This window comes from Lathyrus oleraceus, chromosome 5 (genome assembly GCF_024323335.1).
Source record: "Lathyrus oleraceus cultivar Zhongwan6 chromosome 5, CAAS_Psat_ZW6_1.0, whole genome shotgun sequence".
NCBI lineage: Eukaryota > Viridiplantae > Streptophyta > Magnoliopsida > Fabales > Fabaceae > Lathyrus > Lathyrus oleraceus.
Genome location: NC_066583.1, coordinates 18863730 through 18879158, shown reverse-complemented (window position 1 = coordinate 18879158; position 15429 = coordinate 18863730). Strand labels below are relative to the sequence as shown.

The following is a 15429-nucleotide window of genomic DNA, read 5'->3' as shown; positions in this document are numbered from 1 at the left end:
TTCCTTGATGGAGCATGGGGATAGGGTAGATGTTGAGTTGGAATGACGCTCACTCCCTTCTCAGATTTCTTCTTTCTCTTTGATTCAGCATCTTTTTTCCCTTCTAAATCAGTCTGCACAGCAGTGGGCAAAACCTGCTCTTTCCGCGGCACGAAGGTGGTTCGCGGCGCGAACTGAGCATTTCCAGAAGCATTTTCCCCTTCACCAACTATATCTGTTTCTTCCAGCATCCCATCAGTGGTGTTCTCTTCTACAATTTCTTCACCTTTTTCACTTACCAACGCTTTACCGCTCCTTGTGACGACTGCTTTGCAATGCTCCTTTGGGTTTGGTTGAGTGTTAGCAGAGAAAGAAGGCCCTGCGTTTTATTCCGATAGTTGCTTCGCGAGTTGGCCTACTTGATTTTCCAGATTTTTAATTGCCGCCTCGTTACTCTTCTGATTTGCCATGGAAGCTTGCATGAATTGTTGAAGAGTGTCTTCTAGCTTGGAATTTCCTCCTTGCGACTGCTGACCTTGAGAGTTTGGCTGTTGGTAAGGGCTTTGCTGCTGATAATTCTGATTGTTGAACCTTGACGGTTGGTAGCCTTGATTGTTTCTTGGTTGATAGCCTTGATTGTTAGGCTGTTGTCTTTGATATCCCTGATTTTGATTATTCACATAACTCACTTCTTCTTGGGGTGGAGGACAAAAACCAGTAGGATGATCTCCTTGACATAACTCGCAACATGCTACTTGATGCTGAACTTGAAACCCTTGAATCTCTTTTATTTGCTGTGGAAGCGTGGCCATTTGTTGAGTAAGAAGCTCCACTTGTTGAGAGAGTAGCTTGTTTTGAGCAAGAATGGAGTTGCATAGAGAAGTTGGAGGATTCCGGTCTTCATCTCCGTATTTCTTCCTCCACGGGCAAATTGAGCATTCCTTCTTGGACTATTAGCGGACATTTCGGTACGATTATCCTCCGCCATGTTTCCTTCACAAGCCTCTACAACCACTTCTTCGATTGGAACAAGTGCGGAAGTAGATGCTTCTTCTCTCCGGTTCCTCTCTTCGGCTAGTTTCCTTCTTCTTCGTGTTTTGCTATTGAGCTTCCGAAGTGTTCTTTCAATTTCAGGATCGAATTGAAGTTGCTCCTCGGTTGCTTTTCCTCGCATGCACTAGAATCTACAAAACTAACAAACCAAGTGAAACAAAAGAGGGATAGTAATAAATGTAACACAACTTAAAACAAAGAATTATTGCAATGCTTGTAATATCGACACCAATCCCCGGCAACGGCGCCAATTTGTTGAAAGAGTCAATCTTCGGCAAATATTTTTGTATCGTATCCACAGAGATTGGGTAATATTACCGCCGTTCTATAATTCAAATGTTATAAGTTAAGAAAGTAACAGGGTTGTTTTGTTTGGAGAAATATTTTGTGAGTGAAAGTTAACAAAGACTATTAAGTGGTTTTAGACAAATATAAAAGTTTGGCAAGATTGGAGTTCACTATTTCAAATATCTATGATTCCCTATGATAAATAATTAGATTCAAGATTATTGATGATGTTCAAATATCCTCTCAAAGTCATTTATGTCTAAATGATATCGTGATAGTTACTATATTGATCCTTAGACGATCTCTCCACCTAACTATCAATATAGCAACCTTTAATGTTCAATATCAAAGAATAGTAATGAATAACTCTATCTCTACAACTTATTCACTACTTGAAAATCTGTTTTATGTCTAAACTCGAGTAATCTCTCTCGACAACTACTCAAATCTGGTTTTCAACTTAAAGCAAAAACAGTAATCAATACATCAACAATCTCTATCTCATATATAAATCAAAGTGAATACATAAACAGATGAGAATAGCTACTACCTCCAATCTTGACAAAAGGGAGTTTAGCTCCTCATCACCATTGTTACAAAGCAGAAGGTTTTAGAAGAAAAACTCTGTTTTTCTCTATTACAAAAACTCTACAGCACAATGTGTGAATGAATATGGAATAATGTTTCAATACCTAGGTTAAACTATTTTGTCTCTACCAAAAAAGGTTGACATTTCCCTAATTGGACATTGTCATCTACAGCAGAAAAGCACTTCCCAGGCAGACATCAAAATGGCAATTACTTTTTCTGCACAACAACACTTTTGACCCTTGGTCAGCTTGCTGGATTCGCAGCCTTCGCGGCGCGAAGGAAGTTCGCGGCGCGAACTGTTGCTTCTCCAGCTTCCTTGTTTGGCAAACTTCCTCCAAAATGTAATGTTGAAATCCAAGGTTTTGTTTATCCATAGTTCTACACAACTAACAAAAAATGTGAAATAACTATTCAAAACAAAATAAATTAAACCTAATTGCATTTATACAAATTAGTGAAGATAAAAGTGTGTAATTACATCAAAACTTGGTAAAATGGACCAATAAAATGGTATAAAAAGTAGTACTAATTGGTCCCTAACACATCCCTAATGGGGGACTAAAACCTCTTAATAAAGGAGAAGTTAAAACCATCTGAGTCAAGGCTTTTATTACCATTGCAATGAGAAAATGTCTGGTCGATATCAGTGAGGAGGAAAGGAGAGGTAACACTGGCATTATCCTCCTCGGAGAGAGAACGAAAAAAGACCTCATCTAGCCGAGGTTGATCAAAGAGTGGTTCTCTAAATTGGGTGGAAAAATAATTAACTACTTTCTAACGGATCTCAGACTCCCCTTCAATTCAACCATCTCTTGCCTTAAAAGCTAAAGTTGGATTCCTTCTATTTGTGCTCTTAATGCAGACAAGGAAGAAATCAGTGTTGGCATCACTCACCATAAGTCACTAAACTAGACCTCTGAAAAAGTTGAGCATCTTAGGTGTAAAGCAGGGAATAGAGATCCGAGGAAACCTTTCTCCTAAAGTCAATTTCCTCCACAGAAGCACTACTCTGCTCAACTCTCGCATGAAGAGAGCTCATATCCTCCCTCTAGAAAGCAATATGAGAATCATGATTAGTTAAAAAAAAATTGATGGTTCCAAGTTTTCAAAACACTTTGAAATATTTATGTTATTTGTGTTTTTTTATTTAACTAATATTTTTATCAAAATAAGAAGTTTCAGATGTGAAAAAAAATTAATTTTAGGGTGTAAAGCCAATTTCACAATGTTGTTTTTATTAATATATATGAGGTGAAAAAAACTCAATAAATAAAATAACACTATTTAATTTATTTTGCTTTTCTTTCTCCTTGAGAAATATTCCAATTAGAGAGCAATAGTATTTCCATCTAATCGATAGACCAATTTAATATTTCATTAAGATATATTCTTTTCTTTTCAAGCAAGAGAAATTGAAAATATAACATAAATGCTACTATTCCTCTACTGTTAATAAAGGGTGTTGAAGTAAATTCATCATCTGTAGCAACAGCTCCTGAGAATGCAATCAGTTCAGCATCCATCTCAGGTTTTGAAGTGATAAGTTTTGAAAATCATTACTAATATTGTTGTCAATATTCCATCTCAGGTTAATAGCTTCCTCTATTGATTGTGGTTGGTATTGTTCATAAAAGATTTTTGACTTCAATAGCTGTTCCAAAGATGCATTATATTATTTCTTCCTGTCAAAATTAATTTTCTAAAGTTAAAGACTTTAAGGGCCCGTTTGAATCAGTTTTGCTTTTCACTTTTTAAAATATGTTTTATAAAATTATTTTGAAAAAGTATTTTTAAGAAGAGAACTATTAAAAAATTCATTTGGTAACATGACTTTTCAAAACTGTTTTAAAAATGAGAAAGTAGAAATATTTGTTTGGTAAATTATTTTTAAAAACTGTTTTAGAAATGAGAAAATAAAAAATGATAACTCAATTTTTAAAAATTACTTTTTTAACTAATATAAAATGAAAAAGAATTTTAATAAATAATAATTAATTTTTTAATGACTCATATTTAAATATACAAGTGTAAATTTTATTACTAAATAAAATCGAAATAGAAACTTTTTATGATTAAATATATGATTTAATTCCTTTTTAGAGTCAAGTTAATAACTTGTTCACACAAAAGTTATCAAAATTTTATAGCGTATATCAATATCTGAAACATACATATGAAATCAAACTAACATAAGTATTTAGAAATAACCACTAAAATTCAAAGTTGCTTGTATGAAAATGTAACATAGAGATAATTAATTCACTTAATTGCTACGGTGTACCCACATCTCATCTCTAATATGATTTCTCTTCATTGTCATTTCAGCTGCACCTTCATTAGATAACCTTGTTAAGTTGTCGACATTGGAACTTGTTCCTTCTATGATAGGACCTTCTTGTATTCCCTCAAGTTCGATAGGATCCATTTCTTCCCATATCCTAAACAACTCGTCCGGTAAATTCCACTTGCGTATGTAATTGTGAATAGCACAACACGCAATAACTATGAGTCGTTGCCTAGAAGGCTTATAAGGAGGCATCAACTTTAAAATAGGAAATCTATTTTTCAGCACCCCAAAACAACACTCAATTGTCATCCTTAGAGACGAGTGTCTGTAGTTAAATAACTCTTCTGGACTTCTGGGTTGTCTACCTTGACCTCTATATTCTTGTGCGTGATACCTTTCACCCCTATAAGGGGGAAGAAAACCTCCAATACATGGATACCCAGAATCAACGAGATAAAAGAAACCTTCATCAAATAAAATATATGTTAGTTCAACTTTGTTAATTTCATTGAACATAATTTTATGTTGATACCATGACTTACCTCTAGGTGGCCAAGGAAATTCAGCATTTTGATTTGTAATTGCATCCAAAAGAATCTTTGAATCATGTGCACTTCCTTCCCATCCCGAATATACATACGTAAACATCATGTTAAAATCACAAGCACACATGACATTTTGTGTGATTGTTGCCTTTCTATCTCTACATGAAATTTGTTTTTCTGCAGGAACCGATGCACTGATATGTGTACCGTCAATCGCACCTATGCAATTCTTTAAGACATAACCCAAATAATATGAATAAGTAAACCATAATCAAATTATGTTGAAATAAATATACAACTACAATAGAAGAATATGAATTATGTGCATACCTTAAACCAAGGATAGTATTTTGACAAACTGCCCTTAATACCTCCTTAAAATTGCGTGATATTGTTTCAGTGGAATGTTGAAAGCGGATTGAAGCAACTCTATGACGAACATTATGACCAATTATGAATAAAAATGTAGCAACCTTCTCTTCAACAAGCACATCTCTTGAGTCACATAAGTAGTTCTTCTCCCTCAATTCATTACAGAAATTAATAAAACATTCTTTCTTCATTCGAAATAAATCAAAACAACTTGTTCCAGATCCATTTAATACTTCAGCAACAAACTCACGACCAGTCAACGAAGATGTCAACACCTTTGCTTTGTTAAAGTATTTCTGATGATAATTATAAATCATACTATTAAAAAGAAATTATGCGAATTCATCATCACTTGCATCAGAAGTAGAATCATCACTTTCATCAATATCAATTCTGGTTAGAACCTGTCATACAATTTAATAACAAAACTTTAAGAATGGTACATTCAATAAAAAGGTTTTATAACATAACTATAAAATTCAAAATAATGCATAAAAACACAAACAATTGTCAGCAAACAGAACAAAATACACAATCATAAAAATAATAAACAAAGTACTAAGAGAAGTATGTCTCATTACTATCACCATAAGTTTAAGTAAGACTTTATCCTTAAAGTCTAAGTACCCATCCACGTTTCCTCTCAACAGACATGGCGATGAACACTTCTCTCCAATCAGGATTCATAAACTTTTCCAAAGCTTTTCCATATGCATCATGTGGAATGTCTTCCATCTCATCCAGAACAGTCACACACTTAGTAAGAGAGCAGTCTGATGTTACACGTGAAGTAGCCTCCACACTCCTATCCCTATACCTCTCAGCTTTTGCCAAAGATGCTTTAGCCCATGCCGAAAGTGCCTCTCCCATCATATGTGATGTAGACTCTTTCTTGGATCGTACTTGAAATTGTCTCTTTCCACTACGTGTGATGTGCTCAACTTCATGTAGATCGTCGTCTGAACTATCACCATTAACACGTACATGACTCGCACTCCCATTGTTAAGGTATTGATTGTCAAGCTCATTTTCTTCATCTGTATTTGGAGGGTCTTGAGTAGATGAATGATGAAGTACTCCAGTTGCATTATTTTTGTTGAATATGATTTCCAACAACTTATAATGATCACACCCTTTCTTTTGAAATTGAGAAGCTTTATCATGTACCTAAAATCAATTGCAAATAGATTAAAAACTTTCAAAATATTATAACTATATTTAACAAACAGTAAATGCATTGTGATCAAATTGTTAAACAAACAATAAAATGTTTTATCACAGGAATTTAATGGTGATATGAAATCTGAAACCACTTGTAGCATGTGTACTGATGCTGGTTTCAAAGTAACTTCTCTGCTTGCAGATATTGATCCAAAAAATTCAACCAAGTGCTTTTACTTTTCAATTTTGTATGCTATTGGTATTGTGAATCAGTTTGGTCCTACAGATCCTGCTGCAGCTGCTTGTATACTTGGTATGCCACTTTCATCAAAAGGGTCATCAAAAGGGTCATCATTCTTTCATCAAATAACATTACCCCACACTTTCTCTTCTTGCAGAATCACAAGCTCATTGTAGTGGAAGCAGATGGAAACTACGTGCACCCATTCGCCGTCGACGACATCGATATCTACTCCGGCGAAACCTATTCAGTTCTTCTCACAACAGATCAAGACCCAAACAAAAACTACTGGCTCTCAATTGGCGTCAGAGGAAGAAAACCAAACACATCACAAGCCTTAACATTCCTCAACTACAAAACAATCTCCGCCTCCGTTTTCCTAACTTCACCACCGCCAGTAACTCCATTATGGAACGATTTCAACCGTAGCAAAGCCTTCACAAAACAAATCATTTCCAAAATGGGAACACCGCAGCCACCAAAATATTCAAACCAGAAAATTCTCCTCCTTAACACACAAAACTTGATCGGTAATTTCACTAAATGGGCTATCAACAATGTTTCATTAACATTACCAGTTACACCTTACATAGGATCATTAAAGTTTAAACTGAAAAACACATTCGATAGAAAACCGCCACCAAGAACATATCCAATCGACTACGACATATTTAAGAATCCGGTTAATTCGAACACAACTACGGGTAACGGTGTTTATGTTGGTGTTGTTCTTGATTTTGTGTTGATTATTATGTATAAAAAATGGGATAAGATGAGAAGGGAAAATCTTTATCACAGGTCAGTTGAAAACAGTGTTAGAGACAGTGTTTTGCCTAATACAGGAGCTAAATGGTTTCACATATCAGAACTTGAAAAAGCTTTGGTATTGTAAAAACCCCGTTCCAATTATGACTAATTGTGCATGATATGCGCCTCTCAAAGTTCAAAAAGAAGGTGCAACTTGACGTAGCCTCCATCAATCTTACACAGCCTAAACCACAAATTGATATGCTCTCCTTCCATGATGCTTATCATTGCTTCTACCTCTGATGAATTAACTGTACCTTTTCAAAACACCTGCTCATGCTCCTGCTATCAGACCTAGCTATTTTTTTCAATCACTCAACTAACCAATAACCTAATACTAACTTACAATCCAATTAAAATCTAACTTTAGTTTAAAGCTTCAGTTGACATTATAGTCCATCACTAACTACTAATAGCATAACACAAATTCACTAATAATTTTCTCATTACTACTAATCAACATAGCAGTGACTGATTTCACAAATTCATATAACAATCCATAACTAACAATCCTAACCGTTTAACTTACCTCCTAACTTCTAACTGATTCAAGCGTTAACACTTACTAACAGTCTAGTTAAAAACCTAACAAACTAAACTAACTTTTACTATTTGTTTCAAACTAACAATCCACAACTACTTTCAAAGCACTGACAACCTACACTACTAACTTCTTCTAATTCATAGTAGTTCAGTTTAAACATAACATCAATTAACTAATTCTAACAGTTCAATATAACTAACATATCTAGTCCCTAACTGGTTTTTCCAATTTCCTTTCCCTATAACAGTTCAATCAATCTTCAAACAAACTATTAACATCACCAACTGTTAGAATTTTAATTCACCAACAGCAAACTAACAGAGTTAATACTCTAACCAAATTTGTTCATGAGACTAATTCACACAAACGACTGACCTAACTGAATTTCTGCTCATGCTCATTATCAAGGCCCTTAAGGTTTTTCACAAGGAAGTGCTCCTCTTCATGGTTATCCACCTCATTGTAATTATCTTTTCACTCCTATCCGGGCTACAAATAATTTCTGTCAAAGCAGGAGGAATGATGTCACTTTCTATTGACAATCTTGGAGCCCTATGGATGTGGGGAAATTGTCCTAATCAAAGCAAAGACGGTATATTCTCAATAGTAAGCAATTTCACTCCAACGCCGGTTTGGGATTTTCATGGTCACGTTGTAGTAAAAGTTGCTTGTGGGAATGAACACATTATAGCACTAGAGTAATATAATGCATCATGTCGTATGTAAGATATGTATATTATGAAAATCACTAGAGTAAAATTATAAGCAACATACCTTAAGATAATTTCTCCAGACCTCTTCACTTGCAGTAACTGTGTTTGTTTCTGCATTCCACCCAAATCCGGTATTTTGCAAGAGTGAATAGAACTCACGATACATGGCCCGCAACCTATGCATTTTTGCCTTTAGTTGTCCGGCTTTAAATGATCGATTAGTTATGGAACTCAACTTAGTAGTCATTGAGGTCCATGTTCTATTATGAAACACACCATTTGGCATATTTCCTTTTGTAACTTCATCAACCATAATGTCAATGAAAGCTTTAGTTACAAAATCAGGCCAAAGCTTTGAGTCACTAATGTCAACATTAGTTGCCATCTATCATAAAAATAAGCAACTTAGGAAATCTAAAATAAAATCACACATAGTCATTCGCAAGAATAAAAAACATAAACATATTTTATTGCCTCAAGTCCAATGAAAACTATTTCTCAACAAATGAATTATTCAAAAATTTGAAGAACATACAAGATTATCATGGCATAGAAACAGAGAGTTTGTTACCTGTGCAGCAATGGTAGGTGCCCCAATAGAAGTAGGTGCAATCGAGGAAGAGGCAGGCCTGGTCGAGGAGGAGTCTGGCGCAGCAAAATACGGACGATAGCTATTATTCTTCATGCTTTTTCAAAATCTCAAACCTGTTAAGAACTAATTAATACAAAAAATTCCCTACAACCAAGAATTGCTATGATAGTAGAATGATAGTAGCATTGAACAAAATTGTTTTATTCTACTGTAAAACAACATCCCAAAATATAATTTCCTTACAACTAATCAAAACAAAAAAATATTCAGTTCCACAATATTCAGTTCCACAATAAAATCATTTTAGCATGTAAACTTTACTAGATCTAAAATTCTAAATTCAATTCCACAAATGGATAGATTATGCATATCAAATTGGGTTAATCCAACAAAACTTTAAACAAAAATATTCATATAATTTCTACTAGATCTAAACTTGAATCTTACATACTGTGAAATCTATTGACAATAGTTCAAGATGAAGAAAATACCAAAGGAAAAGTGAAAATACCAACCTAAAAAATCCGAATCACAAATTGTAGAGAAGAAATTGAAGATTATAAACTATGAATCAGTGATGAGTGAAAAATGGAAGATCGTGTGGAATCAGTGCTGAGTGAAACGTTTTTGTTGATGCATTTTCTTTGGTGTGTGTGAGAGAAGATTGTGTGGGTTTTGTCTAAGAGAGAGAAGAATAGGATAAAATAGATTGTTTTCAATTTCATTTGTGTTTAAAAAACCAAAATTAAAAAATTAAAAACATGTTTCAGCTCTTTTACTTTTTTAGTTTTTAAAAGTTTAAAACACAAAACAGTTTTTGAAAATTATAATTTAAAAATAGTTTGCCAAATACATTTTTAATTTTTTAATTTTTAAAAACAAAAAAACTGTTTTTAGAAAGGGATCCAAACAGGCCCTAAATATTGTCAATCACATCAAATAGTAGATTTATGAATAAAAGTTTCTGAACATGACAGGAAATGACTTCATGTGGTTTCTGTATAAGCACATCAGTCAAACCAAAAATAGACCCAAAAAATTTAAGAGGACAAATTATGAACACAATCACTACCAAGATAAATGTAAAAAATATTTACGATATTTATGAATAATGAATTAAATCTATATTATATAATTATTGTTTTCTCAAAAAAAAACAAATATAGTAGTATTTTAATTTTATTTTATTTTATGTAAATGTATTATAATTTTTTTAAATATAGGATGTAATTGGGCTATTGGAAGTATTTGGATAATATGTCCCATTAAATATTATTTGTTGTCTGTGTGTTTGTTGGAAAGATTAAAACTATAATTCAGATAATATTATTCCCATAAACATTATTATTAAGAATTTTATTCTCTTTTATATGTTTAGTAAGTAATATAATTTTTTATAAATATTTATAAAATATATTTAATTTAAATTTTAAAATAAAAAATAAATGAGTTAAAATATTTGTGAATGAGATATTATGGATGATTATTTATGATTTCCATTCTATAATACGGAAATAAAAGTGACAAAAGTGTGTAAAATAAACTCTTGGGAATAAAAAAGATTTAGATATAATTTATCAAAACTTGAAACAAATATAAAAATGAAAAATATTTTAACCTCCTAAAAATAAATTTGCAATCTATGAAACAAACGCTCTTTAAAAAATAAAAGATAATATCTTTTTTCAACCCTTAAATTTATCAAAAATCTCTTATTTTGAGGGGGAAAAATTAGATTTTAAATATGAACATCCCATTTAAAACACAGACATTCTCCTTCTCATCGCTTCAATATTTTCTAAACGTTTTATTTCTAGATTCCCAAATTTGAAATCCTTGTATTGCGTCATTTTCACTAAATTATCCATCTATTTTTGTTGGAATTAAACTTAAGATTTTGAGTAATTCTGAATCAATTTTGATGAACAACATTCAATCGTACTGATCGAATTTTCTATTATTCTTCACTCTTCACTCGAGTGAATCAACCAATATTGGTTACAAGATTGTATCGTTGCACAATGGTGATGAAAATTAAGAAAAGAATATTGAATTGAGAAGAAAAGAGTTATGGTTTATCGAGATAATGAATAAGATAAATTTTTGACAGAGTTCCTCTCTACTTACAAATTGTGATTCTTTATTCTTTTGCAATTGCAAAATTCAAGTGTTTTAAAATAATAGGGGTTACTCCCTATTTATATATTTTGTTTGCTTGCTCCCTAAGAAAAACCCAAAAGCAAAAGCCCAAAATACCCAATTTTGTCAACACTATAAAATTAGGTTTAAAACCAAATTCATGTTGAGACTAACTCATCGACACTTCGACACTCACACAATTTTGGCACACAGGATTTCGAATACAACAGACTTTATCGAAAATACTACTTTGACACAAATAATTACAATTCAATACACCACCTAATTAATTGTGTCTAAGCTATCTATATTCATCATAAACCTTAACTTCTTGAACACTTCGACCTACACTCATTTTGTCATGATATTGTAACACCTCAAAATTTGCTCTCCTCTCTTGGGACTAGCTTAGCATATTGCATTTCATTTTTTAGGTCATTAGGCATTGCATTTTTGCATATCATATGGTAACATAAGCAAGTCATCCTCCTAGGTCTTGATCAGAAGATAAAAGAGGTTGAAAGATTTAAGCTGAGGGTTCCATTGAATGGATCACTAGCCATCTGAGGATTTGTGTTTCAAATTAGAGTTTCTTGGTTCCTCAAGGAGGTTGAGCTTTATCTTGGTTGAAATGGTACATCATCATCATCATGGTTTTATCATCACCAAGAGATTCATTATGCTTGATCAGATGCCTTGGGATTAGGGTTTTGACCTCTGGTCAACCCTAATCATCTGAATTGTGCCAATCAGGGCTTGTCAAAGGAGATGAGGGTTCTCATTGAGGTGGGGATCATTTATTGGTTTCATTGAGCTTATGGAAGCTAGGGTTTCATCATTAAGCCATTTCATCAGGAGTTTGAGGCTCAAATTCATCTATGCATAGCCAATTCATGTATCAGTCAACAAAAATCAACCAAAGGTCAACTGATGGATTTGGAGGTGGGAGAGGGTTAGAGACACTTCATTCATGTCCAAACAAGTTTCATTTGACATTTCAAACATCAAGGTTGAAGAAAATAAAGTCAGATGAAAACTTTCCAAAAATAGAAAGTGACTTGTAATTCAAAATTGCCAAAAATGGAAAGGTTTTCTCCTTAAAATTACATGTCCAAAAATGCTTCAAATGAAATTTTGTCCAACATGAAAGTTGTAGATCTTGCTCTCACCTTTCCAAAAAGTCCAAGAACATGAATTTCTCATTTGTGGTTGGCAAGTTATGATCAAATCATTGTCAAGAAAAGTTGAATTTCAAAGTTGGATAACTTTCACACCAAATGGCCAAATGGAGTGAGACTTTTTGGAGCAAATTTCTTTTGATTTCTTCTATCATAATCATGCATCATATTTCATTAAAATTAATCACACAAAAAGTGAATTTTTCACTTGAACTTATTTTGAAAATTGGAGGGAAAAAGTCATTTTGCAAAATAAGCATGGCATTCACTTGATTCCACTTGCACTAGCCTCTAAACAACATTTCTGAATTTCTCCAAGTGAATTTGGTATTGTTACATTTATTTTCACATGTGAAGGGTGAATTGGCCAATTTGCAATTTAGCATAAAACTTGATTTCCATTAATCCATTGCATTAACACTAAACATGATTAGCAACATGCTTAACATCACATATAAAAGCTAAATTGCAACTGTTTCATTGCTAATCATAACAGAATTGAGATCTAGATCTAGAAATCCCAAAATTCTTCAACTTCTTCTCTCACTTTTTCTCCAAAAATCTCCACAAACCTTGCATTGATCTTCACGTATCCTTCATCCATGAGCATGATGGAAGCTATTTGAAGCAAGATCCATTGTTTTTCAAGCCAATTCGAGGACTGTTGCAAAAGTGTTCATCAATGGCAAATACGGATTTGAGCTAGATCCAAGGCGATTGAGCAACAAACCTTGTTCCATTCATCAACTTGAGCACTAAGGAGCTTCTGTTTGGATCTTCCATGGCCTGAAACACGCGATTTCACTTCTGCAAATTCTTGGAGGTTAGTTTTCGACCTTAACAATTCATGCAATTAGGATATGTGTTTGATAGATCTTTTCATGTGGAGTAAACTGCAATTGGAATCATTGATTTTCATGCTGAAACAAGGAAGTTATGTGGATTAGAAGATTCATGTGCACAAATGTTTTCCTTCGAATCTTTTAAATTAGGAAGAATTAATCCAAATTGATGTTATATTGTTGATGTACGTTAGAAGACGGTTCTAATGATATAAGGTTTGTCAATTTTGGTGGAGAATTGTTCTTGAGCTGGATTTGTGAAGAACACGTTAAAGAACCCTAGGATTTTTCCAGAAAACACATTTTGATCTTCATTTTCGCTCTTTGCATGGCGTTTGGTGTTAGTGGCTTATGCACTGGACCACGTGTCCAGGTCCATGCCGAGCGCGCCTCAATTTGAAAGTGGCCAGGCTTCGATTCCCCACGCTGGACAATTTCATTTTCGCATTTAGCATTTTTCTTCATTATTCTCACCATGCTCATGCTATGTTCTCATGCCATTTTTTATTTTTTTTCCTCATTCAATAATTCATAACTTCTTGAATATTTGTCCAATTGAGATGAGATTTTTTGTGCCATGATCCTTGCCATGTCTACTATTTTATGGATATTTTTCCAGGATTTGTGCACGTGTGGAATTTGTTTTGGCTTAGGGAATGTTTACACATGTGTTTTCTTGTACATTTCTTGCTATTCTTGTTGTGAAATGATGATGCTTAATCCAAAATTCTTGAAATTTTGCATGTGTAAAATAGACATCTCAATGAACATTTTGGTATAGAGTTTGTGATTTTTGCTTTCCTGGTTGATGAGATATGAGCTGTTGAATCTAGGTGTGACAATGTGTGTCACACCATTTCTTGTCCAACTTGTGGATTTTCATTACCATGCCATATGAACTTGAATTGATGTGAATATTTGCATGATGATACTCCTGGATGTTAAGATCACTTGTGAAGTTTTGTGGATTTTTTGGATGCATTTCCAATTTGTTTGAGAATTTCCTTTCTGTTTGACCATTTGTGGACTTTTTGTGAGTCATGATCTTAAATGATTTGTGAAATTCTTGATATGTGTTGGATGGACTTGAAATTTTGTGGAGTGATTCTAGACACCTTAAAGTTTGCCATGGCTTTGGTTTGGTGCATTTATCATGTTCCTACTCTGTTTTATGCTTGCTTGAAGTTGATGCATGATTTTGTGCCTTGTGTGAGCTTGTTTGAACATGCCTTGACTTAGGGATTTTAATTGACTTGCTTCAACTTGTCCAATTGACTTGAAATTTGGTGTGATGATCCTTTGATGAATGCTGTGTAGCCATGATTTTCCTTGGGATTTATTGATTTATTTTGAAGTTAATTTGGATTGATTCATTCTGTTTGGTCCAATGAGCTTTCAAATTGCACACTTTGCCTTAGATGCTTTGTGAAATGAAGTTGGTGTATGATATGAACATGAGACCACTTGGACATTGTTCTAATTTGATTGAACTTGATTTGTGCCAATTTTCATGTTCTGTTTTGAAATATTTCTCCCTCTTTGACCCTAGGCCTTGTCCTAGGGGTTTGCTTCTCATGTTTGAGTTGTGTTTTCAGAACAAAAGGCATATGGCATGGAGGAATTAATTCACTTGGCTTGAGTTGCTTATTTGATTGATGTTGATTAACATTAAGTTTGTTTTGTAGGTGGCTTCTAAGTCATTTGTGTTGAGCATTGGCTTATGCTTTGCTTGATGCATTACTTGTGTACAGTTAACTGTTGACCATTAGTTTGTCTGTTTGACTGTTTGAGCTGTGTACTGATTATATTAGATTGTTTTCAGGTACATTAGTTGCTATAGTTCATTGTGAACTTGCTTTTTGTTGTTGCTTGGTTGCTTAACCAATTGAGGTAGAACTCACTAACTCCATGTAGTCTGGAAGACCTGGCCTGTTACTTGGCCAGGCACCTGTCTGAAGTCCTCCTTAAGAGGCAATGCTTGTGATTGTTTATCTTTGTCCCCAAGCAGGAAAAGACCTTTGTTAAGGCAATTGGCAGACACAAGAGATGTGCAATCCATCTCCTGCTATTCAGTTGAGTCATCCCTTTGCTCACACA

At 33.7% G+C, this 15429-nt stretch overlaps 2 protein-coding genes across 2 annotated transcripts; both read right to left on the bottom strand.

Moving 5' to 3' along the window:
- Positions 1-4044: 4044 nt before the first annotated feature.
- On the bottom strand, positions 4045-5432 carry LOC127078495 (uncharacterized). The gene is made up of 4 exons (XM_051018946.1): positions 5115-5432; positions 4741-4972; positions 4193-4662; positions 4045-4071 (listed from the first exon to the last, which is right to left on the bottom strand). Exons 1-4 carry the CDS (start codon positions 5430-5432, stop codon positions 4045-4047), a joined length of 1047 nt encoding a protein of 348 aa, XP_050874903.1.
- An 80-nt stretch (positions 5433-5512) lies between these two features.
- LOC127087036 (L10-interacting MYB domain-containing protein) lies at positions 5513-9096 on the bottom strand. The gene is made up of 2 exons (XM_051027874.1): positions 8643-9096; positions 5513-6282 (listed from the first exon to the last, which is right to left on the bottom strand). Exons 1-2 carry the CDS (start codon positions 8964-8966, stop codon positions 5728-5730), a joined length of 879 nt encoding a protein of 292 aa, XP_050883831.1. The 5' UTR covers positions 8967-9096; the 3' UTR covers positions 5513-5727.
- Positions 9097-15429: the final 6333 nt, after the last annotated feature.

What these genes read in the sequence shown, in the direction of transcription:
- LOC127078495 (XM_051018946.1), bottom strand. Translation starts at nt 5,432, where the DNA reads ATGATTTATAATTATCATCAGAAATACTTTAACAAAGCAAAGGTGTTG. An exon ending in TATCACGCAATTTTAAGGAG is followed by an intron (nt 4,973 to 5,114) that starts GTATTAAGGGCA and finishes TATGTCTTAAAG; the next exon opens with AATTGCATAGGTGCGATTGA. An exon ending in ATATTAGAGATGAGATGTGG is followed by an intron (nt 4,072 to 4,192) that starts GTACACCGTAGC and finishes TGTATGTTTCAG; the next exon opens with ATATTGATATACGCTATAAA.
- LOC127087036 (XM_051027874.1), bottom strand. Translation starts at nt 8,966, where the DNA reads ATGGCAACTAATGTTGACATTAGTGACTCAAAGCTTTGGCCTGATTTT. An exon ending in TCTGGAGAAATTATCTTAAG is followed by an intron (nt 6,283 to 8,642) that starts GTATGTTGCTTA and finishes AATTGATTTTAG; the next exon opens with GTACATGATAAAGCTTCTCA.